The 25,129-nt window shown below is 39.1% G+C and overlaps 1 protein-coding gene across 3 annotated transcripts in view; it reads left to right on the top strand.

Annotated features, from left to right (window-relative positions):
* Znf800 (zinc finger protein 800) overlaps window positions 1-22,368 on the top strand; it is a 148,413-nt gene extending 126,045 nt beyond the window's left edge. For all 3 annotated transcript variants that reach the window (XM_048340166.1, XM_048340167.1, XM_048340164.1), the window contains one exon: window positions 17,525-22,368. In XM_048340166.1, the coding sequence (XP_048196123.1) occupies window positions 17,525-17,765 (241 nt within the window). In that variant the 3' untranslated portion in view covers window positions 17,766-22,368. The remainder of the gene's footprint in view (window positions 1-17,524) is intronic.
* The last annotated feature ends 2,761 nt before the right edge of the window (window positions 22,369-25,129 follow it).

The following is a 25,129-nucleotide window of genomic DNA, read 5'->3' as shown; positions in this document are numbered from 1 at the left end:
GATTCTTATCTTTTCAGTATTGTAATAGTCTCTTAACTGTCCTCTTCTAATCTGTCTTCCATGCTGTTGCCAGAACCGTCCTTTTTTCTCCTCACTTACTTACAATTAACAACAGTTGCTTGTAAGACTAAGTTTTATTTTGACATGACCTTATGTGCATACAGTATACCTTGATCAGACCCACTACCCTTCCTTCTTTCATCATTCTTATTCTCCTTCCTCCTTTCTACACCGATCTTAACAAGCTCTGTTGTTCCATTTTCTCATATGTACTTAGAGTATTTTGACCACATTTATTCTCCTTCACCTTCTTTGTTCACCCCCCCTTCCTCCTACCAGTGTCAACACCCTGAGTAGGACATATTTTGCATTCTACTTTTCCCTCCTTTTTTTCTTCTCTCTTTCTCTCTCTCCTCCCCTCCCCTCCCCTTCCCTTCCTTCCTTCTTCCTTCCCTCGCTCCCCCCTCCCTCCTCCCCCTCTCTCTCTCTTTCTTTCTTTCTTTCTTTCTTTCTCTCTTTCTTTCTCTCTCTTTTTCTCTTTCTTTCTTCTTGGTATTGGCTAATATGGTCTCTCTCACTTTTCCCATCCCAGCGTTCAGTGAAGTGGGTTTTTTTTTTTTGTCATCTTCATTCACAAATCCAGCATATTTTGATATTGTTCTCTCTTTAATATTCTCTTTTCTCCCCTATCCCTGAAACAGTCTCACAATTACAAACTAGTTTTATGTGAGACCTCGTGGGTATCTAGCATACACATATGAGAGAAAATACAAAACCATTACCCTCCTGAATTTTCTTTCTTTTTTTTTTTTGCCAGTCCTGGGGCTTGAACTCAGGGCCTGAGCACTGTCCCTGGCTTCTTTTTGCTCAAGGCTAGCACTCAGCCACTTGAGCCACAGCGCCACATGTGGCCATTTTCTATATGTGTGGTGCTGAGGAATCGAACCCAGGGCTTCATGTATACGAGGCAAGCACTCTTGCCACTATGCCATATTCCCAGCTCCCTGAATTTTCTTAAAACACAAATCTGTTGTTACAGTGCTGTATCACTTGACAATTTACTCATCCTTCCAATCTCAGTTTAAATGCTGCTTTAATTTCATCTTACCACCTAATAAAGTTTGAAATTATGCTTGTATTTGTTCATTTGTGTATTTGTGTATTGTGCATTTGTTTAATGTTATCCTATTGAGTGATTTATGTCAGAGGCTTCAGAGTTTTATAGTCTCCATGCCTAGCATTATGTTTGGAACATGGTAATACTTAAAAATTACTTGTTGAATGAGAAGATAGGTGTTAATCACTATAAGCAAGTAAGGAATAGCAGAATCAGTATGGTTACAGGGTCCTCGAACCTTCTGACACACAGACCTTCATTTGTAGTTCTAGCCTTTCTAAAATAGTCATCACTTCTTTCTTCTCCCAAGATGGGAATCAACAATTACATTAGGGCTGGGGATATGGCCTAGTGGCAATAGTGCTTGCCTCGTATACATGAAGCCCTGGGTTCAATTCCCTAGCACCACATATGTAGAAAACCGCCAGAAGGGGCGCTGTGGCTCAAGTGTGGCAGAGTGCTAGCCTTGAGCAAAAAGAAGCCTGGGACAGTGCTCAGGCCCTGAGTCCAAGCCCCAGGACTGTCCAAAAAAAAAAAAAACCAAAACCCCAAAAAACAATTACATTAACCCACACTCATTGCTTAGGGAAGGCACTGTGGGACTTTGTAACTGCAGACTGGAACTAGAGTTGCATGGATTCAATCAAAGCAGTTTTAGAGTCACCCTTGTCTCATTTGCATTTCTGAGGAAATTTCAACCAAATAGTATCATTGGATCTCTTTCCTGTCTAAATATTATTTCTGTGTGTTTTTCTCACCTTTGGGAAATGTGAGTCTTAAACTGGGACTTGACTCATTATGTCTGTATAGGAATTGTGAGTCCTAGAGTTCAAAAGTCTTATTTAGTATAGGGCATTTCAATATGTAACTTCCTGTTTAACATCCTAGCAGATAACCTGTTGAAACTGATATTACAGATAAATGTAGCTTCACTCCGAGGCTTTATTTTTTGGGTGAGGGTGGTCATGGGTCTTGAATTCAAAATCTGAGTGCTGTCCCTGAATTTTTTGACCAAGGCTAGTGCTCTACCACTTTGAAAGCCATGGTGCCACTTCTAGTTTTCTGGTGGTTAATTGGAGATAAGAGTCTCACAGACATTCCTGTCCTGGCTGGCTTTGAACCACTATCCTCAGATCTCAGCCTCCTGAATAGCTAGGATTACAGGATTGAGCCACAGGTGGCCTGCTTCCCCCAAATTTTAAGCTGAGAAACAAAACTATTAAATGGGGACAATTCCAAAATACATACTTTCTTTCCTTTATATACCAAGTTTGTCTACCCAGAACCATCCAGTTAAACTTGGAGCAGACAGATGAATAAACTTACTTGGCATTTTAAACTTTTAATTTTTCTACTTATGCATTTATCCATCCATCTACACTCGAGAAGCTACTTTATACCAAGCACTGTACTAAGCATTTAGGAACGGAAGAAAAGACTTGGTTATTCTTTTTTTTTTTTTTTTTTTTTTTTTTGCCAGTCCTGGGCCTTGGACTCAGGGCCTGAGCATTGTCCCTGGCTTCTTCCCGCTCAAGGCTAGCACTCTGCCACTTGAGCCACAGCGCCGCTTCTGGCCGTTTTCTGTATATGTGGTGCTGGGGAATCGAACCTAGGGCCTCGTGTATCCGAGGCAGGCACTCTTGCCACTAGGCTATATCCCCAGCCCTGGTTATTCTTAAGACATGTAAGCGTAGGCTTTAATAATGTCCTTCATCTGAACTATATACATTTAAGTTGTCTTGGATGTTTCCATATTAATATTTTTTACCATATTAAGAACTGAGTTATCTTTCCTTTAAATCTGTACTTCAAGTTATATTTCCTTCCTTATAAGATACCTGTTACTCATGAACAGGGGGTATGTAATTCTGCTTATGTACCACATGATTTTGAAAGCTTTATATGGCCCATGGGCTGGATGTTCCTCACTCCTGCCATAGAAGAGTTATTCTTAACTGAAGAAGTTAAGGATGACTATCCCCACAAATGCAACATTTTGTTACTTCTTAGTTGGTTACTTCTACTTAACATCTCTAATCTGCTCACCAATTTTCTAAGCTCTCCTTCCTGGCTTTGACCATTTTGATCTCATATATCTCATGCTTGTGTTATTAAGTTTTCTTTATTTGAGATCTTGGGGTTTGAACTTGTGGCATCACATTTGTCTGACAGGCTCTGTATCACTGAGCTATCTATATTGCTATCTTTTTTTTTCCCCACTGGCTCTATTGAAATGGGATTTTGTTCTTTTGCATTGGACTGTGAATCTCCTATTTTATGCTTTCTGCTATAGCTGTGATGACAAGCATATGCCATCCAGCCTATTCTGAGATGGAGTCTTGTGAACTCTTTGCATGGGCTGGCCTAGAACCATGATCCTCCTGATGTCAGCTGTCTGCATAGCTGGGATAGCAAATGTGTACCACCACACAAGGCTGGCCTTCCACTGTGTTCCCATCTCAGTCTCCTTAGTAGCTAGGATTACAGGTCTGAACTACCATTCTGGCTTAGTTGGTAGCTTCTAATGGAAACTTCTTCCACTTTGCTCCTCTTAGTTTCATTACCTCATACTGAATCTGAGTTTTTTTTTTTTTTGCCAGTCCTGGGGCTTGGACTGAGGGCCTGCGCACTGTCCCTGGCTTCTTTTTGACTCAGGGCCTGAGCACTGTCCCTGGCTTCTTTTTGCTCAAGGCTAGCACTCTACCACTTGAGCCACAGCGCCACCTCTGGCCATTTTCTGTATATGTGGTGCTGGGGAATTGAACCCAGGGCCTCATGTATACGAGGCCTCTTGCCACTAGGCCATATCCCCAGCCCCCCCCCCTTTTTTTTTTGGCCAGTCCTGGGCCTTGGACTCTGGGCCTGAGCACTGTCCCTGGCTTCTTTTTGCTCAAGGCTAGCACTCTGCCACTTGAGCCACAGCGCCACTTCTGGCTGTTTTCTGTATATGTGGTGCTGGGGAATCGAACCCAGGGCCTCATGTATATAAGGCAAGCTCTCTTTGCCACTAGGCCATATCCCCAGCCCCCCCTTATTTATTTATTTATTTATTTATTTGGCCAGTCCTGGGGCTTAGACTCAGGGCCTGAGCACTGTCCCTGGCTTCTTTTTGACTCAGGGCCTGAGCACTGTCCCTCGCTTCTTTTTGCTCAAGGCTAGCACTCTACCACTTGAGCCACAGTGCCACCTCTGGCCGTTTTCTGTATATGTGGTGCTGGGGAATTGAACCCAGGGCCTCCTGTATACGAGATCTCTTGCCACTAGGCCATATCCCCAGCGCCCCCCCCCTTTTTTTTTTGGCCAGTCTTGGGGCTTGGACTCTGGGCCTGAGCACTGTCCCTGGCTTCTTTTTTGCTCAAGGCCAGCACTCTGCCACTTGAGCCACAGCGCCACTTCTGGCCGTTTTCTGTATATGTGGTGCTGGGGAATCGAACCCAGGGCCTCATGTATACGAGGCAAGCTCTGTTTGCCACTAGGCCATATCCCCAGCCCCCCTTTTTAATTTAATTTAATTTAATTTAATTTAATTAATTTATTTTGGCCAGTCCTGGGCCTTGGACTCAGGGCCTGAGCACTGTCTCTGGCTTCTTCCTGCTCAAGGCTAGCACTCTGCCACCTGAGCCGCAGCGCCCCTGCTGGCCGTTTTCCATATATGTGGTGCTGGGGAATCGAACCCAGAGCTTCATGTGTAGGAGGCAAGCGCTCTTGCCACTAGGCCATATTCCCAGCCCCCCCCCCCCTTTTTTTAATGCAAAGTCTTGAGCATTGTTTTTTGTCCAAAGTCCTGTGCTTTAGCTTGGAGTATCCTTTACCACTTGCTCTTTCAAGACTTATCCTCCTTGTCTCTACAAGGCAACTGTAGACAGATCTTTAGTGTATTCATCCCATTCGCCACCCCTTGTCTCATTTACTACCACACTTTGTAATTATGCACGTGTCAGTCACCTATCTAGAATGAAAGATCTTTTAAGAAAGAGCTCTGTCCTTTCATTCTTGTGTCTTCAGTGCCCAGCACAGCACCCGATAGCCAGTGTATGATAATATCATTTGTGCATGGATGAATTTTGGATGGAGACTATACATTTGTATACTTGGATTACATACTTGTAGTCATAATCTGCGATAGTGGTACCTGTGAAGTTGGTAAAGTACTTTTTTTGTATTTTGTTCTTGTATTTTTTAAATTTTGACTTTGATATTGATTTAGTTGTGTATTTGAATTGCTAGTAGTGTGAATATAGTTGCCCTCTTGCATGATTCTGTGTTAATAAAAAAAGTTACAAGATTATACTAGTGGTACCTGTGATTCCAAGTATATTTTGTTCCAACAAAGAACTAATTTGTTTCTTAGGAAAAAGGCATCCTTGGGTGACCTGAACTTTCCTTTCTTTTTTTTTTTTTTTTGGTGTCAGTCCTGGGCCTTGGACTCAGGGCCTGAGCACTGTCCCTGGCTTCTCTTTGCTCAAGGCTAGCACTCTGCCACTTGAGCCACAGCGCCACTTCTGGCCGTTTTCTATATATGTGGTGCTGGGGAATCGAACCCAGGGCTTCAGGTATACAAGGCAAGCGCTCTTGCCACTAGGCTATATTCCCAGCCCCCTCCCTCTTTCCTTCCTCTCCTTTCCCTTTTCCCTTCCCTTCCTTCCCTCCCTCCCATCCTCCTTCCCCTTTCCTTCTCCTTCCCTCCTTCTTTCCCTTCCAACCCTCCTTCCTTCCCCTCCCTCCTTTCCCCTTCCCTTCTCTTTTCCCTTCTCCCTTCCCTTCCTTTCTCCCTTTCACCCCTTCCTTCCCTTCCCTTCCCTTTCCCCTTCCCTTCTCCCCTTTCCTTTCCTCTCCTCCTCCCCCTCCCACTGATTTTATTCAGGTGTTCTTCCAAGCTGTTTATTTTAAGATGAGTTGTGCTAACTTTGGTCTGGGCTGACCAACTGTGATCCTCCTATGTCTGCCTGATGAATAGTTGGGGTTACATATGTATGCCAACATGTTTGACACATAAAAATCTTACTTTCAGTGTCTTAGAAGACTTTGGTATTTAAATGAGTTTTGTATGTTGGTAAAGGCACAATTTCGGAGGTTACACTAGCTGGTGGTTTAAGCAAGATATAAATTCAAATTGCCTCTGAGAAACTGAAAATGTCAGGCTCAGCTTGAGTTGTCTCTGGTGTGAAGTGCTTGAGATCAGAATTTTTTCAGGTATTTAAAAACATTTTGAATATTTGCCTAGCCCTCCTGAAATTCATTTATATTTTATATGCAGTATGTATAAGGAACCTGAAGGTAATTTTATACAATGTTCTAGTGTGTCTGAATTTTGACTTTTACCCATCAGATTTGGAATTTTCCAGTTATGGCATCATGTCAATACTGAAACAATTTTGAAGTTTTTGAGCATTTATTTTAGCTCTTTGAATTATGGATTCCCAACCTGAATTGTATACCTATTATTTAGTTAAGTTGATGGCATAGCTGGAACTACTTGACTGTATAAACCAGAGAAGCTCAAATCTTAACATCTATTCAGAACATGTGAGACCGTATTAATATGCAGAAGGTCTAGGTAGGATGTGAGATTTTCCTCTTCCTACAAGTACTTTCATACAGTGCCCACACTGCTAGTCTTCGACCCACACATTGAGTGATGAGGGCTATAAAGGATGTCTGGCTGTGTTTTTTTTTTTTTTTTAAAGATTGCCATTTTTTAAAGTGTGATATACCTCTACTGTTTATTTCATAAGATGTGACTTTCTATGGCTTCAGATTCAGTATGAAACTTTTTTCTTTTAAGTATAGCTTCATTTTGGATATTCTATTTCACTGAGGTTTCAATACATAGAGGATGAACTCTTGTCTTTTTCTCATGACCATCAAATGTATGATAAGCCTGAATCTGAAAGTAATTTCTCATTTCTGACCCTCCTGTCAGCGAAGTTCCTTTGAAGTCAAGTAAAAGATAAGTATAGGCAAAGCAGATTGTCTGTTCAGAGACCCTGTTGCCTCCCTAAAATAAAATGTGACACTCTGAAGATGGCATATATTTTAAGTATGATATTTTTAGAGGTAGGTATGTTTATTGATCTCTAGGTATTAACTGACAACTTTGGGGTTTTTTTATAAGCTCTTTTAAAAGAACCTTTTTAAAAAACTCACTTTTTTTCCCCCAGTTTATGTATGACTCAGTGATTTTGCTGTGTTCACTACAGAGTTGGAAATAGTTTTATAGCTTTTAAATAACTAAATTGTCTTTGCTGCTGAGAATTAAACATAGCGCAAGTCTTACTGAGGCAGATTTTAGGAAGTTGAAGGGCCTTTGGCAGTGACGTGGCAGGAAGTTGGCTGCTGGGACTGCAGTTGTTTTGGGAGCTGTAGGATGGTGGCAGCAAGATGTGTTTACCTTTTCCTGATAGGTAGGTGGTGCCCTAGGCATGCAGGCAAAAAACTGGTGCTTGTTAGGTCACCATAACCTAGATTTCTTTTCATCTACTTGAGTAATTCAAGCCTTTGTATCACATGCTAACGAAGTTATTACTTGTAAGACTAGTTGTGCTTGAAGTGAGGTATTTTTTTTTTTTTTAGCATTGGGAATTGTTAAGCTTTATTGAGTAGAAGATTGTTTAAAAATTTGGGAAAGATTAATAAGGAAAAGAAGCATTTAAGCTATTTTTGTTAGCATGTATCAGTAGAAGAAAGGGCTTTTGTTGCAGATAATTCCATAGGTTTCAGTTGATCATTGGAGAAAATGGTATTTGGTAGTGGAGTGTGTATGTCTGTGTGCATGTCTCTGTGTTTTGGTGGTGTTGCAGTTTGAACTCAGGACCTCGTACTTGGTAGGCTGGCAGGCTCTATCACTTGAACCACACCTCCAGTCCTACTTTTTGATTTAGAAAATATTAGTTTATTGATCAGCTTATATAAACTTATGTAAGTAAATCAAGATAAAGCAACAACTTAGGATGGTGATCTGGTAAATAACTACAAGTTACTTTTCCTTTTCTTTGCTGAGCAAATTAAAAAAAAAAAAACAACTCATTATTTTGGAGATCAAGTCTAGTGAACTTCCTTTTCTGCCTAGCTGTGATCTTTCAGGTATCAGCCTCCTGAATAGTTAGATTATGGGTATGAGTCACTGGCATCTGGTTCAAGTAGTTTGAACTTTATTTTCAATTTAGGAGTTACTGTTGAAGGGCTTCAAGCAGGGACCTATTAAAGCCTTGAGGAGACCAAATTTGAGTGAGATGGAAAGGTAAAATTTGTAGTGGAGAAAGCAATTAGGGATTAATGTTAGCACTCTTAAGTAAGAGTGATAGGAACTGGGCGCTTGTGGTTCATGCCTGTAATTGTAGTTACACAGGTGGCTGAGATCTAAGGATCACAGTTTAAAGCCAGCTGGGGCAGGAAAGTTTGTGAGACTCTTATCTCCAACTCATCACAAAGAGTTGGAAGTGGTGTTGTGGCTCACGTGGTAGAGTGCCTTGAGTAAAAGTTGCTCAGTGATGTTGCCCAGGCCCAGAGTTCAAGCTCTAGGACCAGCAAAAACAAAACAAAACGAAAGAGTCATAGGGCTTAAATTCAGGTAATGACCATGAGACTAAAGAGAAAAATACTATACTAATACTAATGGTAATAGTGAATTAATTTATGTGTTGTGTTCATAAGGCTTTTGAGATAGTCTTTGAGACATATTTAAAAGTATTATTTCTTGAAAAGGGAAACATCTTATTAACACCCCACCCCCGCCCCACAAAACTATGCATTATTGCTCTCTAACAGATGCAATTTGTTGATTTCTGTAGCTTTGATCTGTCTTGGAGTTGTATGTGATTTTGTCTCTGACTCTGACCAAGTCAGGAACTATGTCTATATTCCAAGCTAGGCAACAAATATTGGGGGTATCAGACATAGTTCATTTGACAAATCAGCTAGTACCCATAGCCAGATTTTAAGGGTAAAAAGATGCTGTTAAATGTTGAAGGTGACTGAAGTACACTAATTTTGCATTTCACAGCTGCACTTTAGGGGCTGGTGAATACTTAATAGAAGATAGCCCTTGTATTGTTGTAAGTGTTCCTTTGAAAAATCTCTCCCTTTCACCTTTTTGAAGGAAGAACTTACAAATAAAACTTTCCTTGATCTTGCCATGTCAACAAACCATTAGTTTGGGTGGAATTCCTTTTTCCCTTGAGATGGAAATGAAGCTCCTAATTCCCTAGGATATGAGGGTCCTAAGATGGGTACAAAGGATAGCTTTTGACAAGTTAGCCTTGCTCACAATGAACAACACCACTGACAATACATCAAGTATATATCTGCATAACACATGATTCGTCCTTTTGGGAAACTTTAAAAATCTGCCTTTAAAGAAAAAAAAAATTTCCAGGAGACTTTGTGTGTGAAGTTTTCAGTAAAGTAAGTTTTTAAAGATTTGTTTTAAAAATTTAGTTTGCTAGGGCTGTCAGAAAGAATGGACTACATAATGAATAGCTTAGTCAACTTTATTTTCTCACAATTTTGATGGCTCTAAGTCTGAGATCAACTCTGTGGCAACAGCTGAGAGTAAGTTTTGTGTATGAGTTACAACCCACTAAAAACTGAGGTCAATAATAGAAATGCTGAAATATACGAAATAAGATAGTATAGTTAGAAAAGAACAACTTTTAAAATTCTCGTATGATCTATAGAAATATGAAAAAGCTATAATTTTCTGTTCTAATCTTTTTTTTTTTTTTTTTTGCCAGTCCTGGGGCTTGGACTCAGGGCCTGAGCACTGTCCCTGGCTTCTTTTTACTCAAAGCTAGCGCTCTGCCACTTGAGCCACAGGGCCACTTCTGGCTGTTTTCTGTATATGTGGTGCTGGGGAATTGAACCCAGGGCTTCATGTATACAGGGCAAGCACTCTTGCCACTAGACCATATCCCCAGCCTGTTCTAATCTTTTAAAGTGGTTACTTTTCTGACATTTGTAATCAATAATAAATAGTAGCATAAGAACCTAATATGCTCATCTAGTAACAAAAGGTTCACAGAATGGTATAAACCATAATCTTTTACTAATATGTGCTTCAAATCTTCTTAATTTTTGGAACACATTGTCTCAAGTAAACTTCTGTATTATGACAAAAACAAAACAATAGAATAGGATTTTGAAATCTCTACCTCTGTATATGGTCTGAGTCTCTCTTTTCTCTTTTTCTCTCTCCCTCTCTCTGTCTATTTCACACACATACTCTGTCCATATGATAATGAATACCTTGAGTTTATAGTGTGTATTCCGCTGAAAGTTGTGGTTACACATTGTTCCTTTAGCTTTATAAGATCAATGAGAGAAGATAGCTTTTTTTGTTTCATTTTGTTTTAATTGACATTTTTGTGTGTGTGCAATAAAACCCATAGCACATCTCTATCAATTATACTCTAATGGAAAAGTAAAAAGGATACCTCTTGATTTCCTGGTTTTGTGTTTTTTGGGTGCAGCTAACTCCTGAGTATGAAGGTTGTGACAGACAATAGTATTAGGTACCTGCAACAAAATACTAGAAAAAATTGTCAAAATGTCATATAAGTATGATCTTCTCATGCCTTGGAGTTCTGCCCTATTAAAAACTTGTATCTGGATACAAATTGATCTTGTGTTTAAGCCTAGTGCATCAGTTTTGCCAGGTGTCATCATTCCTATATGGCACTCTCTCTATATAAAGAAATTCTATATAAAGAAACCCAGTATTTGGAAAATCATTTCTAGCCTTTTTATCCACATTACTACTTCAAACAAGGTTACAACTAAAAATAAATTCATCCTATAGTAACTGCCCTACAGGAATTGACTCTTCTTGGTGATCTCTTCACTTTGTGAATTATACAGACTTGAAAGTCTGTTTCATCTCTGAATTCAAGATAGAGATAGTTCTTCCTCTCATGAACTCTGCTTTACTGTTTTTTTTTTTTTGCCAGTCCTGGGCCTTGGACTCAGGGCCTGAGCGCTGTCCCTGGCTTCCTCCCGCTCAAGGCTAGCACTCTGCCACTTGAGCCACAGCGCCGCTTCTGGCCGTTTTCTGTATATGTGGTGCTGGGGAATCGAACCTAGGGCCTCGTGTATCCGAGGCAGGCACTCTTGCCGCTAGGCTATATCCCCAGCTCATGCTTTACTGTTTATTTTTCACATTCCCCTTTGTGTGTGTGTGTGTGTGTGTGTGTGTGTGTGTGTGTGTGTGAGTGTGTGTGTGTGAGAGAGAGAGAGAGAGAGAGAAAGAAAGACAGAGAGACTGCCTGTGTATGCAGGCCAGTACTGGACAAACTAAGGACCTGGGCACTGTTCTTTGTTTTTTGCTCAAGGCTAGCATTCTACCATTTGAGCTATAGCTCAACTTCTGGCTTTTTGGTGATTAGAGATAAGAGTCTTTAGGACTTTGAATTTTGATCTTCAGATCCCAGCCTCCTGTGTAGCTGAGATTGCAGACCTGAGCCACCACCACCCAGCTTTTATTGCATTATTAATTACACCGAACCTATGATTTGAATCTTATCCCTTAAGTGACCAAGACTATAAGCTTAACTTTACAGCATGTAGAGTTATGAATGAATGGATTACCCGGCCTGCCCCCATTTTCCCTGTCCTGCAAAGTTCAGTGAGTTGTTTTTTTTCCCAGTGTTTTCTTCATATGCAGTTTTTCTTGGTTTAAGATTTTCATTGCTCTGTTCTTGCTATTTTTCATTTGTTTAGTATTTTCTGTTTAGGAAGACTTTAGGGGATTCTGGAGTGAATTCTGTGAGAATAAAGTGATTTTCAGCTTTTTCCCTATCAAAAACTTTTCCAAACTCTAGCACAAAATCAACTTATTTATGCTTTTAATTTGTACTTATTTAGCAAGATGTTTGGAGAGTATGTATCTTCTAAGTAATAGTTTGGATATGTAAAAACAGAAGAATCACTTGCCCAGATATTATACTCAATGCAGAATACAAAAAAAAGGAGGAACATTGTCAAGCTTGCACACTTGAATTTTCTTCTAGACTTTTGCTGACTGTGTTGTTTTTACAGCCTGGTGGATGTGCTACAGGCAGACTGTAAATAATTAATTGTATGGTATGTAAGTTGCTGCAAAGCAAGGCTTTTATTTAGTTCATTTTGCTACTTGTATATGCCTTCTTTTAAGTCATAATTCTTTTGAAGACTAGATTTAAAAATCTAGGAATTTAGTATGACCTCATTTTAATATGGAGAAAATTGAGGTAAGTGGTTGCATAAGGTAACTTATAGTTAACAAAAAAGAACAAAAGGATTATTTTGCTAGGTAATATGCATGTCTGAAAAAAAACTGCAAAGAAGTATACCACCACAAAAGGTAAGTTTTCCTTATCTCTCAGTTTTCCCATTTTCTTCTCCAAAGGCAAACCTGTCAGTGTCTTTGGGCTTTCAAAAGAGTTGTTTTATAGAAATATCTCCATAGGGCTGGGGATATGGCCTAGTGGCAAGAGTGCCTGCCTCATATACATGAGGCCCTGGGTTCCATTCCCCAGCACCACATATACAGAAAATGGCCAGAAGTGGCGCTGTGGCTCAAGTGGCAGAGCGCTAGCCTTGAGCAAAAAGAAGCCAGGGACAGTGCTCAGGCCCAGAGTCCAAGCCCCAGGACTGGCCAAAAAAAAAAAAGAAATATCTCCATAGAAATATATATATATGTCTATACATATATATTGCCCCTTTTAAAATGGTAGCATAATATATACTACATACGTTCTTCTGTACCTTGTTTTCATGTGGTAAACGTAGAAAATATTTTTATATTCGTCGATAAAAGTTTATCCAAGTTCTACTTGAAAAATTTCCTTTTACTTAGTAAGCAAAACAAATTCTTAATTGCTGTCATTAAAAACACACCCTTCTCGGTTATAAGGTTAAAATTTCAATTTAAAAGGTGTTGCTCTGGAACATAGAGAAAAGCTATACTTCCTCCCCCAACCCCCAACTCGCTTTTGGTCTTGAGGCTTGAACTTGGCCTGAGCATTGACCCTGAACTTTTTCATTGAAGACTAGCTAGCCCTCTACCACTTTGAGCCACAACACCACTTTCAGTTTTCTGGTGGCTAATTGGAGATGAGAGTCACATGGATTTTCCTGCCCAGGCTGGCTTTCAATTGCAATCTTCAGACCTCAGCCTCCTGAGTAGCTAGGATTACAAATGTGAGCCACTGGAGCCTGGCAGCAATAGTCTATTCCTCTTTTCTTAAAATTTTTATTTATAATTAAATAGTGCTTTCTTTCTGTGTGTATATGTGTGTGTGAGAGACAGAGACACACAGATAGAAGAGGAAGAGAGATAACACCTGTATTACAGTTCAAACAGCAAGGCAGGGCAAACTAGCTCTCTCTACTAGGCCTGGCAGGTAACTGAAATGGCATCTATTTTCTGAAGCGACTGTTCACCAGGGAGGTAACTGGGTGCTAGATGATTGTGTCACCATAACCACCTTCACAGACAAGAGTGTATGAATTCCACAGTGTCAGTTCTGGAATTTGTAGTGAAAAGTGTCATTCTAGTACTTAAGGGTCAGTGCCTTTTTTTTTTTCCATTAGGCAAATCTGCATATAAAAATAAATTCTAACCAGAAGGTTGTTCAATGTGCATTGACTCAGCTTTCATTGTGGTACAGTGATCTTTCTTATAGGAATACAGTGGCCATTCAAAGCAGATGTTTTCTTTGTATTATTTCTACTAAATGAGGTTGCAAACATCTTGATATTGACTTTTCTTGATTCTTTAGGTAGTTATAGATTATCTCCTTTAACACATTTTTTTTTCAGAATTTGACTTGTTGGGCTAATAATGTATATAAACCACTTGTCCAATGCCTCTCGATGCTCAATCTACCTCATCTTGTTATTGATAAATATCAAACATCATTTGGACCATGTCTATAAAAGACTAGTATATCTCATGTTTTATTTTCATCCTTTTAATTCTTCAATTCTTTTCATTTACTTCAAAATTTTCACTTACCCTTAAATACTGCCTCCATGAGCTATCATTTGGCCATCATTTGATTCTGTATGATTTTCCAATTATTTTGTCTTTGATATTTTAAAATTTCAGTTTCTTGTCCCCAAAATAACTCTATACCCCCATGGTTCGCCCATATGAAATGTGAATATGTTGGAAGGAATGATCTTTAATGATACTGTCTGGCTCCAGAATACATTTGATTTTTGGTTTTTATTTGAATAGATGATCTTAAGCTCTTCCAATAAACTCTGCTTCCCTTTCTTTCATGCTCTGCTTACATTTTCTCACAGGGTAGAAAGAAAGTTATATTAAAAATGGTAGCAGCAGTTGACTATGGTATTGAGGGGTAATGATTGGAAATCTAGTAGAATGAGGATGATGATAGTTTAGCAGTTAATAATACTGCAGATCTCATACACACTTGACAAGTCAAAAACATTTATGTGTCTTCAGGTGAGTCAGTCACCCCAGCAATAATGTGCTCTGAGCCTCTCTGCATCTTCTGGAGGATGAACTGTTCCTCTAAGAGTGGCAAAATAGATGTGGCAAAGTGATAGAGACATTGGCACAGACCTTCCTGATTGTGGAAGTACAGATTATGGTACAGCCGCATGCCATTGTGCCCCATTACCTTCCAGATCAGGAGGTGCCACCATCTTTCCAAGAGGTATTACTAAGAAATAGGGACTGAATATATTCTTTTCTACCACACAGAAACTTGCTGACTTTCCATAAATGGTGTTTGAGCCTGAAGGCAGAGGAAATAATATGCCTTGTCTTTTAACTTGAGAGTCTTGATCTAGCAAAGCATTCAATAGAATCCTGCTTTGGGGTTCTGCATACCAATGTGAGCCAAGGTTTTCAGCATTTGCCACTTTAGGGAAAGTCACAGTTTATTATCAGAAATAAAAGTGTGTGTTGCTGTGTCTAGTCAGTACCACAATTTTACCTAAGCCAAACCTCATTGAAATTTTGTACTGAGCAGTTAGAATATTCCAATTATTTTCCAGAAAGGAGCCATGTTTTACTCGTGAAAAAGAATGCAAGGGAGGCATAACTCCTTATAAACATTTTAATATATTTTTTATGTAAGCAAGTTAGTTTCCAGTACATTTCTTTATGTATTTCTGGAAGAGGGCTGGTGTTTTAGTTAGGATCTAGGATGGATTTTCAGCTCCCCTCATAGGTTAGTCACTGTTGACTTGTCTGGTGTAGAGACATGGGATGCGCTGGATGAATGTGAGCTGAGGAAGGCATGACAGGAAATTAGTTCATCGGAGAAATATGGGAAGAAAAGCTTTGGTGGAACTGCAGGGTGATTTAGGGATTCAGGTTAGCTTCGGGGTCTGAGTCATTCTAATAATCTGAAAGTAATTTTGTAGATAGCGCTACTGGAAGGCAGGAGCCCTGTATTACCTTTTTCGTTCTTAGTTGTCTGAGCACAGTCTTTCAGATATAATAGACATCTCAAAAATGTTGAATTAAGTTGGAATCACTGATCATGAAAGCTAAATTGTAGCACCAACAATAAATGCTTTTCTTCTGTTGTAACTGTATTTCATCCAATTATTAGCTCATTTGGTGAATAGTAAGATTTGAAAAATTTTATTGTTACTATTAATGTGTTGTACAGAGGAGCTACCATTTCGTAAGTCAGGTAATGAGAGTACATTTCTTTTTTTGGATAATGTCACCCCTTTCTTTACATTCCCCCAGTTTTTCCCTCTCCTGCCCACAACTTGCATAGGTCATTTTCCACATAGTGTCTACTGAAAAGCATGACTGCATTTGTTCACCCTTCTTCCTCTCTTATAGAAAGTTCCTAAAACCTTTGTTGGGTTCATGTAACACAAATATTTGGCTGCTTCGGATTAATCTCTTGGTAATTTTTATTCATTCCATATATATGTATATGTATATATACACACACGTGTGTGTATAAGGAATGAATATATATATATATATACATATATATTACTGAATGTATTCCTTTAGGCATGATCATTCTGTCGAGTACTTTCAGAAGGAGGCAGATTTGTAGGATGGTAAGAGTAATTTGTCCATCTTGTATTTAAGCAACAAAGTTTCAGCAAACATGGGATCTTTGATTTGCTCATCATGAAAGCAGACATCTTTGAGGTCATTTTTGCCTAATATATCTTTGGAATTTACATTCCAATCTTTAAAAAGTCAGTGTAATTACAAAGTCTTGGAACTATTCCAGTATGTGGTGTTATTTCCTCCTTTGCATATTTTTGTATGTTTGGCAAAATGGATTCTGTAGATATTAGTAACTTAAATTTTTTAATTCATTATGATTGAAAAAACAAGATGTTAAGTATAGACTCTGGTTCATCTTAATGCTTTACTTTTGTTCCTTTTAATTTTTTTTCAAATCAAAGGGAAAAATTGAATTACTGTGAAACACTAAGATAATTGAGAACATTTGCTCCAAAAAATATGCTAATTTTTTTCTTTTTACCAAACGTTGTGTTCCCAAGTCTGTGAAAATTACCTGTTTTCAAAAGTCCAGAACACTTTGTTGTTGTTTTTTTTCCAGGTAAATGTAATATAGTAAAAATAAGATACAAGTTCATCAAAGGCAATGGTTTTGATTTGAATATAAAAAGATACACTACTCCATAACTGCAATTTACTCAGGACATTTGACAAAGATAAACCTTTTCAGTGGACCGTTCACTCTTTAAAAATCTTTTTTTTTTAAATGTCCATCATTTTGTGAACAGTGAAACAAGCATTTTATATATTTGAATTGGGTTAAAGACAGAATGCTACTATATAAAGTGGAATTCCTTGTATTAGATGAAAGATTGTTCTTACTATAAAACTGAAGCATACTGTATAAAATTGGGGGAAATAAAGATTGCCTGCAGCCTCATGGCTTGGAGTCATCCTCTGAACCTCTTGCTGTGTTTTCTACGTGTGTCTGTGCCAGCACACAAGCACACACATGCCACAAATGGATGGCCTTTTCTCAGGGCATAAACGCTTCTCCACACCATTAGGTTTTATTTGATGGGACTATTTTAATAACAAGATAGTATCGACCATGTCTTTTATTGGTGGATACAGAATATTTCTAACTTTTCTTTGCCTTTTGGTGAGGGCCTTCGTTTGAAAATTTAATGCATTCAAGTTACTCTGTAGTGAGAAAATCCAAAGTAGAATTTCTGGGAGGAAGAGTTTAGGTCCCTTTCCCCTACTTTGGTTAGAGATTCCGTGGTTGGGTTATTTTCCTCGGATGCCCTTTTATCCCGCGGTGTGACTGGGGGCGCAGGGCGGCCGCCCCACCACTCCACCCGGCTTTGCACCCTGCCCCGGTTTCCTGCGCGTTTCTAATCGCCATGTCTCTCTGTCTTTCCTCCCTGGGGTCCGCTGCGTCCCGGCTGAAGCCTGGCGAAGCCATCGCCCCGCAGCGCGTCGGTCCTGCGCCCCGCTGCACCCGGAAGCCGCTGCCCGCCCGCGGGCGCCGTCACCACGCGCCAGGCCGCCGCCAGCTGCTGTGCCAAGCTCCGTGCCGGGGCCGCCCGGGAGCGCCAGCACAAGGCGCGGGGCCTCGGCAAGCCCGGGAAGCCCGGGAAGCCGGGCAAGCCCGGCAAGCCTGGCAAGCCTGGCAAGCCCGCCGGCTCTTGAGCTGGGAAGGGAGCGGGGGAAGCTCTGCGTCTCCCTGCGCACGGGGCTTCTCACACTGCGCCCGGCCCTCCGGACCTCACCACCCTGCGCTCGCTGTCTGCAGTCAGCTCTGCTTCCTCGCCCAGACCCCGCCTGCCTTACCGCCCACCACTCCCACCAAGCCACTCAGGACCACGTACCTTGGGGCTCGGCCTGGGCCTGGGCGAGTGGTTCCCGGACGAGCCAGTGCAACTCCTAGCGTATTTCCTCCTCATCCTGCCTGCCAAATCCTGGCTTCTTTGAGAACCTCATCACCAGACGTCTCCTTTTCCTTCCTCCTTGTAATTTATAGCATTTTCTATCCCTTGTGGGTCTCTTTCATTATTAGTTCTCCAAAGACCTATTCCTACTTTTAGTCTTCTCAGCCTCCATTTCTGTGATCAAAAGCTAGTTTCAGCCCACTGTACTCTGCTGGAAGATTGTCCGAATAACTGCAAATCCCCAGTGAGCACAGGGTGGTTGACACAAGGCAGGGCTGTGGTAGGCACAATTGTGGTTGAACTTGAGCTCCATTACTCGGTCCCCTTCTTCCTGTAACTTCATGTCCCAAATGCTCATTTTCTCTCTTTAGAATAGGTTCAGGTTCCCAAGGTTACCAATGGCATCCTCTTGTTTGTGGTGGCCATGGGAATGCCTGGCCTGTCTCCTGCCCCATAGAGCAACATTGACAGGCAGCTCTCCCTCCTTTTGCAAAGTGCCTCACCCCTGGGTTTGCACTGTGACTGAGCACAGGGAGGGGTTGGTGAGGGCCCATTCACATGAGATGCTGGATGCGCCAACCAATAGTTTTGGGGAGTTCTCAACACCTGGCTGAAACTTTCTTAGAACTGTGCTGCAGTCTGAGGCTATTCTTTCCCAGTCTTCCTTCCTCTCATCTATGGGTTTCTCATCCCTCTTCCTGGTTCCTGCCCTTTACCTGTCATAGGTGCCCTCTCAGTAGGACTCTTGAATTGTGATCCCTGTCTTGGTGTCTGCTTCTAGGACCAGAACTAGCACCTTGCCAGGTATTCCACTCTCCGATGCCATTTTCCTGCCCTGGGCTCTTTGCTCACTGACAAGTTCATTAACACCATTTCCTCCCATGAATCAACCCTTATCTTGAGAGCGCTGATAGGCCTAGAGTCTATGGTCCATTATCAAAACCACTCTCTGAAATGCAATGCTGTCAGCACTCTTGAACTATAGTTTCTTCCAAGTTACTTTCCCGACAAACACCCTGAATCCTGGCTAACCTTTCCTGCCTATCTGGCATTGGCCTGACTGGGACAACTGAAATAAAATCACACAACTCAGCCACCGGCTTTACTTGCAGTCCATTATCTCACAGTTCAAATTGGTGCTGTTGTTCCTCCCGTAGTATTAATTTTCCGTTGCAAATATTTTCACCCCCTCAGAAATGTTCTGATCCCCTTCTGATTTCTTCACATTTCCCCTCCAAAAAAAGAGTTACTACACACAAACTTCCTCCTCTTCCCACCACAAGATCTTCCAACACAGTTACCTTAAAGAACTTCCTCTTTGTAGCTATGGAGAGAGTTTCAAAAAACCATCTGTTTCTCCGGATCTCGTCTACTTCTGTATCTCTAAGAATGTTTCTTTAGGTTTTCCTGCTTTCCCTCTTCAGCATCCTCTGTTCCCCTCCACACACCAGCCTTCAAACGTGCTGGTGTCCTTTGTCCAAGCCAAGCATCCCTGTGGATGTCTTTTCCATCTGTAGCTTTTTCTCAGTGTTGACAAGTTGTGTTAGAACCACACTTCTATATAGAGTTTTCCTTCAATGTTGCATGTATTTTCCAGTATTCTCTTTACTTTGCAATCCACAACAATGTGACTTTCCCAGCATACTACCAACAGTAACCTCTTAGAACACCAGGCTCTTCTACATTGCCTAACCCTGAAAGGCCGGCCATCCTCTGCCAAGAAGACCTATCTGAATGTTCTCTCTCCACATCAAAGTCTCTCTTCTGCTCTAGGTTTCCTTGTGCCATCACTAATGGCTTTTTAAATATTGAAATTTGAGTCTCTCTTTTCTTTATCCTTTCCCAGTTGTTTTTCTTAAACCACTTTTCATAAACTATGTACTATCTTTTGTTAAAACAACTTTCAAATTTTCATGACCTGCTGAATCTTTCCTCTTATGTTCTAGACTCATATCTACTTGTTCCCTTTGATTGACTCAGGTATCTCAAATTTAACATTACCCCAATATTATTTTTCTCATCCTTCTCCATTGTAAAAGAAACACCACCATCCAACCCACTGCACAAACCAGAGATTTGGAGCCAACTCTTGTTTGCTTTCATGAACAGTTCCTTATATCCAGTAGACCAGCCTTATTACTTTTCTCATTCAAGCATTACTTTTAATCTGCTTCTTTTCAAGATCATTGCCATCACTTAGGCTGACCAGTGTTTTTTTCTCACTTGATTATTGTGACATTAATCTGGTTCTTCTACTAGTGCTCTTGGCCCACATATTTGATAAAGTGGCAGCAACGACCTTTCTTGTACATTGAATTAAGTAACTTACATTGTACTTTATAGGACATAATCTAAACTCATCACAAGGCTGCATAGTCTTGTACAATCTGACATGTATCTAGTTCTCCAATGCCATCTCTGCTTCTCTCTTTCCTGCCCACTGTGATACGGCCACATCGTGCCAAAATCTTTTCTGTACCTCAGGGGCTTAATACATGGTATTCTCTCTGTATCTTTTAGATAGATGCTTGGATTCAACGTTTTGGGAAAGGCACGCTGAAAGCACTGTATTGAAAGCAGTCCGCACTCTGGATTTCCTGTCTGTTCTTTATTTGTTGTTATTATTTATTTGTTTATTTGCTTTTGGGAGAATTGGTTGCCAACACTAGAATAAACAAGGGAAGCAACTATGTGTGGATGTCAGATTTCAACATTGCATTCTCTGCCCCTAGCACAATATTTGGCATATACTAGGTGCACAGTAAATATCTGTTGAAGGAATGAATGAATGGATATGCTAATATTTCTGTGAGAGGCTCACTTTTTAGTAAGACCTCTTATATATTAGAACCACTACCTTTTTTTCTGTATGCTATAGACATTGTGCCCCTTCTTGAACATATGCCAATTAAATTCATGATGTCTTTGATATACAGAAATATTTGCATTTTTCAGTTAGATAAATCTCATGAATTATGCCTTTGATGGTGTTTTTAAAAAGTCTTCTCCATGCCAATATTATATAAATATCTATGTTGCCTTGTATTTTAATTTTTTTTAGATTTGAATATTTACCCCAAATGGAATTTATTTTTGATATAGGTATTATTGAGGATCTAAATATTTATATAGTTGTTGCATCATCATTTATTGAAAACCCCCTTTTCTACTGTTTTGAATATTCCACATTTATCAAATATTAAATTCTTACACATACTTGGAGTGGTTTCTGGATTTATTGCTTATTTACTTTTTGGTATTCTGTGTTCCTGTTCTATGCTATTTTAATTATTGCTATTTTGCCACTTGCTTTATTGTGTGTTTAACTTTGCAGTGGGATAAATGTTACTTTTAATTTTCAAGATGTTTGGCTACATTTGTTTGGTTATATTTGGTTAAGTGCTGAAAGCAGATCAATGTCATTTTATTTAGAATTGCTTTAACATTATAGATTAATAGGAAGAAATGCAAACTTTGTTTTCTATGCAGGAAATGGTTACAAATCAAAATTCCTGAAGATACTTTTTACATTCTTCATTAATTTTTCATTTGCTGAGCATTTGTTACTTATGATTATTTGGTATGTCATATCTCTTTTGCTATTTGAATATGATCATTTTCCCTTTTTTGATGATAACTCATTGGTCAAGCAATCGACTTTTGTATTGGTAATTTTTCTGAACACTTTCATTAATCCTTGTTATTGAATCTCTTTTAAATAGTCATTTTAAGTGTAATTAGTAATAGCTTTTTCTCTTCCCTTACAATAGTTATACTTCATTTACTAAATAAATGATGGTGTACTTTTTCTCTTGTTCCTGACTTTTAAGGAATGCCATTAATATTTCACTAACTTTTAATGTTAACTCTTAGACTGAAATATAGCTCTTTACCAGATTAAGAAATGGCTTTCTGGTTTCATATGATAAATATTTTATTGGAAATTGTTGAAATATATTAAACATGTTCCAGTTACTTAGATATTATTATATGGTTTATTCTTGTGGCCTATTATAAAAATAAATTATGTAATAGATTTGTTAATATGGAGTTATTTTTGCTTGAGAGACACCCTGTTTCATTATGATCTACTGTTTCCTCTTTATAATAATATTGAATTCTATGCATTATATTTTATATAAGATTATTGCATTTATATTCATGAAAAGATTGAACTATAATTATAGTTTTGTATTCTATCTTAACCACTTCAATTAGTGAGTTTTTCATTTGATTCTGTGTTATAGTAGTGAATAATATGAGTTGCTTGTTCTTTAATGGCTTGGAAAAACACACCCAGAAGACTCTTTTAGGCTGCAAGACTTTTCAGAGTAGGTGAGGAGAAAATTCTCGGAAAACTTAAACATATTTCTTCTACACTGAGCATCAGTGGCTCATACCTATAATCCTAGCATTTCAGGAAGCTGATATCCAAAGCCAGCCTAGGCATTGAAGTCCATAAGTCTCCAGCTCCAACAAAACAACCAGTTTTGAAAAGCAGGGCTAGAACCATGTCTTAAATGGTAGAGCACTAACCAAGCACGTGCAAGGCTCTGAGTTAAAATCCTGGTACTGCCTAAAGACAAATAACAATATAAGACAGAAGAAAACATTTGGGCCTAGACAAGTTAACTATTACTTCTTGACTATATAGTTAAAATTATATATATGTATATATTAATAACCCTTTTTCATAGAGTTTTAAGATAGGCTAGAAGATTTCTAGTACAATTACCTTAAAACTAAATATTTTCTTCTGTATTTGTGGCTTTAGATCCTTTCTTATTTCTAATCTTTTTAAGTGTATTTTTTCTTTTATTAGATATGTTTTATTAAACATATGTCTTTTTTAAGTAAACAACATATAAACATTTTTATCAGTTCTGTTTATCTGTTGTATATCAGTATAACATTTCATCTTTAATTCCTCCTTTGTTTCACAAGTTTTTGTTGTTCATGTACATTCTTTGTAGTTTATGTCTTAGTTCATTTATTTTACTCCATATTTAATGATATAGCACATAAGAGTATAAGTTGATCTCTGCATATGTCTTTGACTGCAACTCAAGAGGTTGCTGTGTGTTCTCTTAATACCACTGAAAAGTGATGGCTTATAGGGATGCTTCGATTTAATTTTTAACTGGTATAATTTAGGATAGTAACTGTTGTTCATTCTGCTTTCTTTTAATGAAGAGTAAGCATATTAATATTTACGATGATGTTTTAATAAAGAGCCAAACTTGTAAAAATTGAAATCATCTGGGAAATAGTTTAACTGAAATTGTATACAGGCACTGTCATAGAGTTTCTTCTTCCAATAGTGTCAAATTATGTTGACTGTACTAATTATTGACAATGTAAATGGACCATAAGACTAGTGCCAGTGAATGGAATTGCACTTTGTTTACCTCAAGTAATATTAAATTTGAAAGTAATATTAATTTGAAAGATCATATGATCAAAAAAAATCCCATCAAAGTTAATGAAATCAGCAAAGATTTATATATTGTGAATATAGACTTGTTGCAAAATATTAGCATTAGAAAATTTTACACTTGGAAAAAGTAATTTATTTTTTATAATTATAATTTTAGTTAATATAGATAAATAAAACACTCACCCAGAGAAAAGTACACTTAACCTTTTGTTTTATTTCCTTCTAAGACTGTTTTTGTACTTGTCTGTCTCCTTCTTTTGGGTAGATATGGGTTGTATTCTTTGAATTGGCTTCTGTTATTTTGCTTCTTATTTGTGAACATTTCCCTATGTTATTAGGAAGTGCTGGGGATTGAGCCTGGAGCTTTGTGTTTACCAGGCAAGCCCCCTGCCATTGAGCTGAATCCCTAACCCCAAGGTGCTTGCTTCAGGCCCCATGCTGTGCAAGGTCCTTCTCTGGACCTCCTTTGGTGACTCCTCCTCTACCAGGGTGAAGAGTGGACTGCATCCACCTTGAACTTCTTCTTTAGTCTACATTCTGGGCTTGGGGGATCCAGAATTCTCAAACCAAATACTCCATCTTCCCTTCTTTTCAGATGGCTTCCCAGCTGGAGCATGGACAAAGCTTAGTTTTGCAGGCTGGCAAGTCTTCCTCTGTGCATGGGAGACCCATTGGCATGTGGGTTGCTGATCAAGCCATTATACTTCAGTGTGGAAGTCTGAGCAATCCAAAACTCTTTAATTTGTATGAGTATTAAAATGTATTTGTCAGCATAGAACAATAGAAGGTATCCTAGCGGCTCATTGGCTTGGTTTGTAACTTTAAAATTAGACATGTGGTATACAAGCCTTCATTTTGTTGTTGTGCTAGACGGTGTAAATGTAATTGGTCCTTAAGGCTACAAGCAAAAGTTCCAATCCTGTGAGCCTCAGAGGAGAAAAGGACATCTTGAGGCTTCAGAGAAGCCAGTGGCTACAGGGTGTCACTTTAGGGCTGAACACTGGGTTTACAACACTCAGCCTAATTGTTCCCTAAAACTTCATAAATTCTAGAGGCTTCTTTTCTAGAATGGACTACAAAATGGACAATGAGTAGCTTAGCGAGAGGTATGGATCACAATGAATTGAAGACCTGAAACCTGTATACCAATCCTAGGATAACAAAAGCTGCTAGAATTTCTCTGTGTTCTAACAGGCTCATTAGAACATTACTGACCAGTTGTTTTTTTCCTTCTAGATTAGTAGGGAGTTTAGAATCAGATATTACTTAGAAAATCAATGTATTAAGACATATTTCCCATCTATGTACAGTGGTATTAGAGTTAATAAATACACAATGATACACAAAGAAGCGCAGGATGTCTTGGAAGAGTAAAGCTAATAGATGTCTCTTACTGGGAAAACTCAGAGAAAGTTCTTGGAAGAATTGATCTTCAGTTGGAAAGTAGAAAATGAGCAGAATCTCTAGGTCTAGAGTTCAGGAAAAAAAAAGAAGAACGACAAAATCAGAAGAGAAAATGCCATGAGGAAGCTGGAGGTGACCAAGAACATGATGAAGTAAAGACGAATGAAAGTTTGTTTGATTTGAGAATTGAAAACCAGGAGAATGTGGCTGTGTAAGACAAAGGGAACGGAGAGACCCATTGTGTCAGTCTCTATAGAGAAGTTCTGAACTTCTTTAGGAAATAA

This window comes from Perognathus longimembris, chromosome 2, assembly GCF_023159225.1.
Source record: "Perognathus longimembris pacificus isolate PPM17 chromosome 2, ASM2315922v1, whole genome shotgun sequence".
Lineage (NCBI taxonomy): Eukaryota > Metazoa > Chordata > Mammalia > Rodentia > Heteromyidae > Perognathus > Perognathus longimembris.
This window is presented reverse-complemented; position numbering and strand designations above follow the sequence as displayed.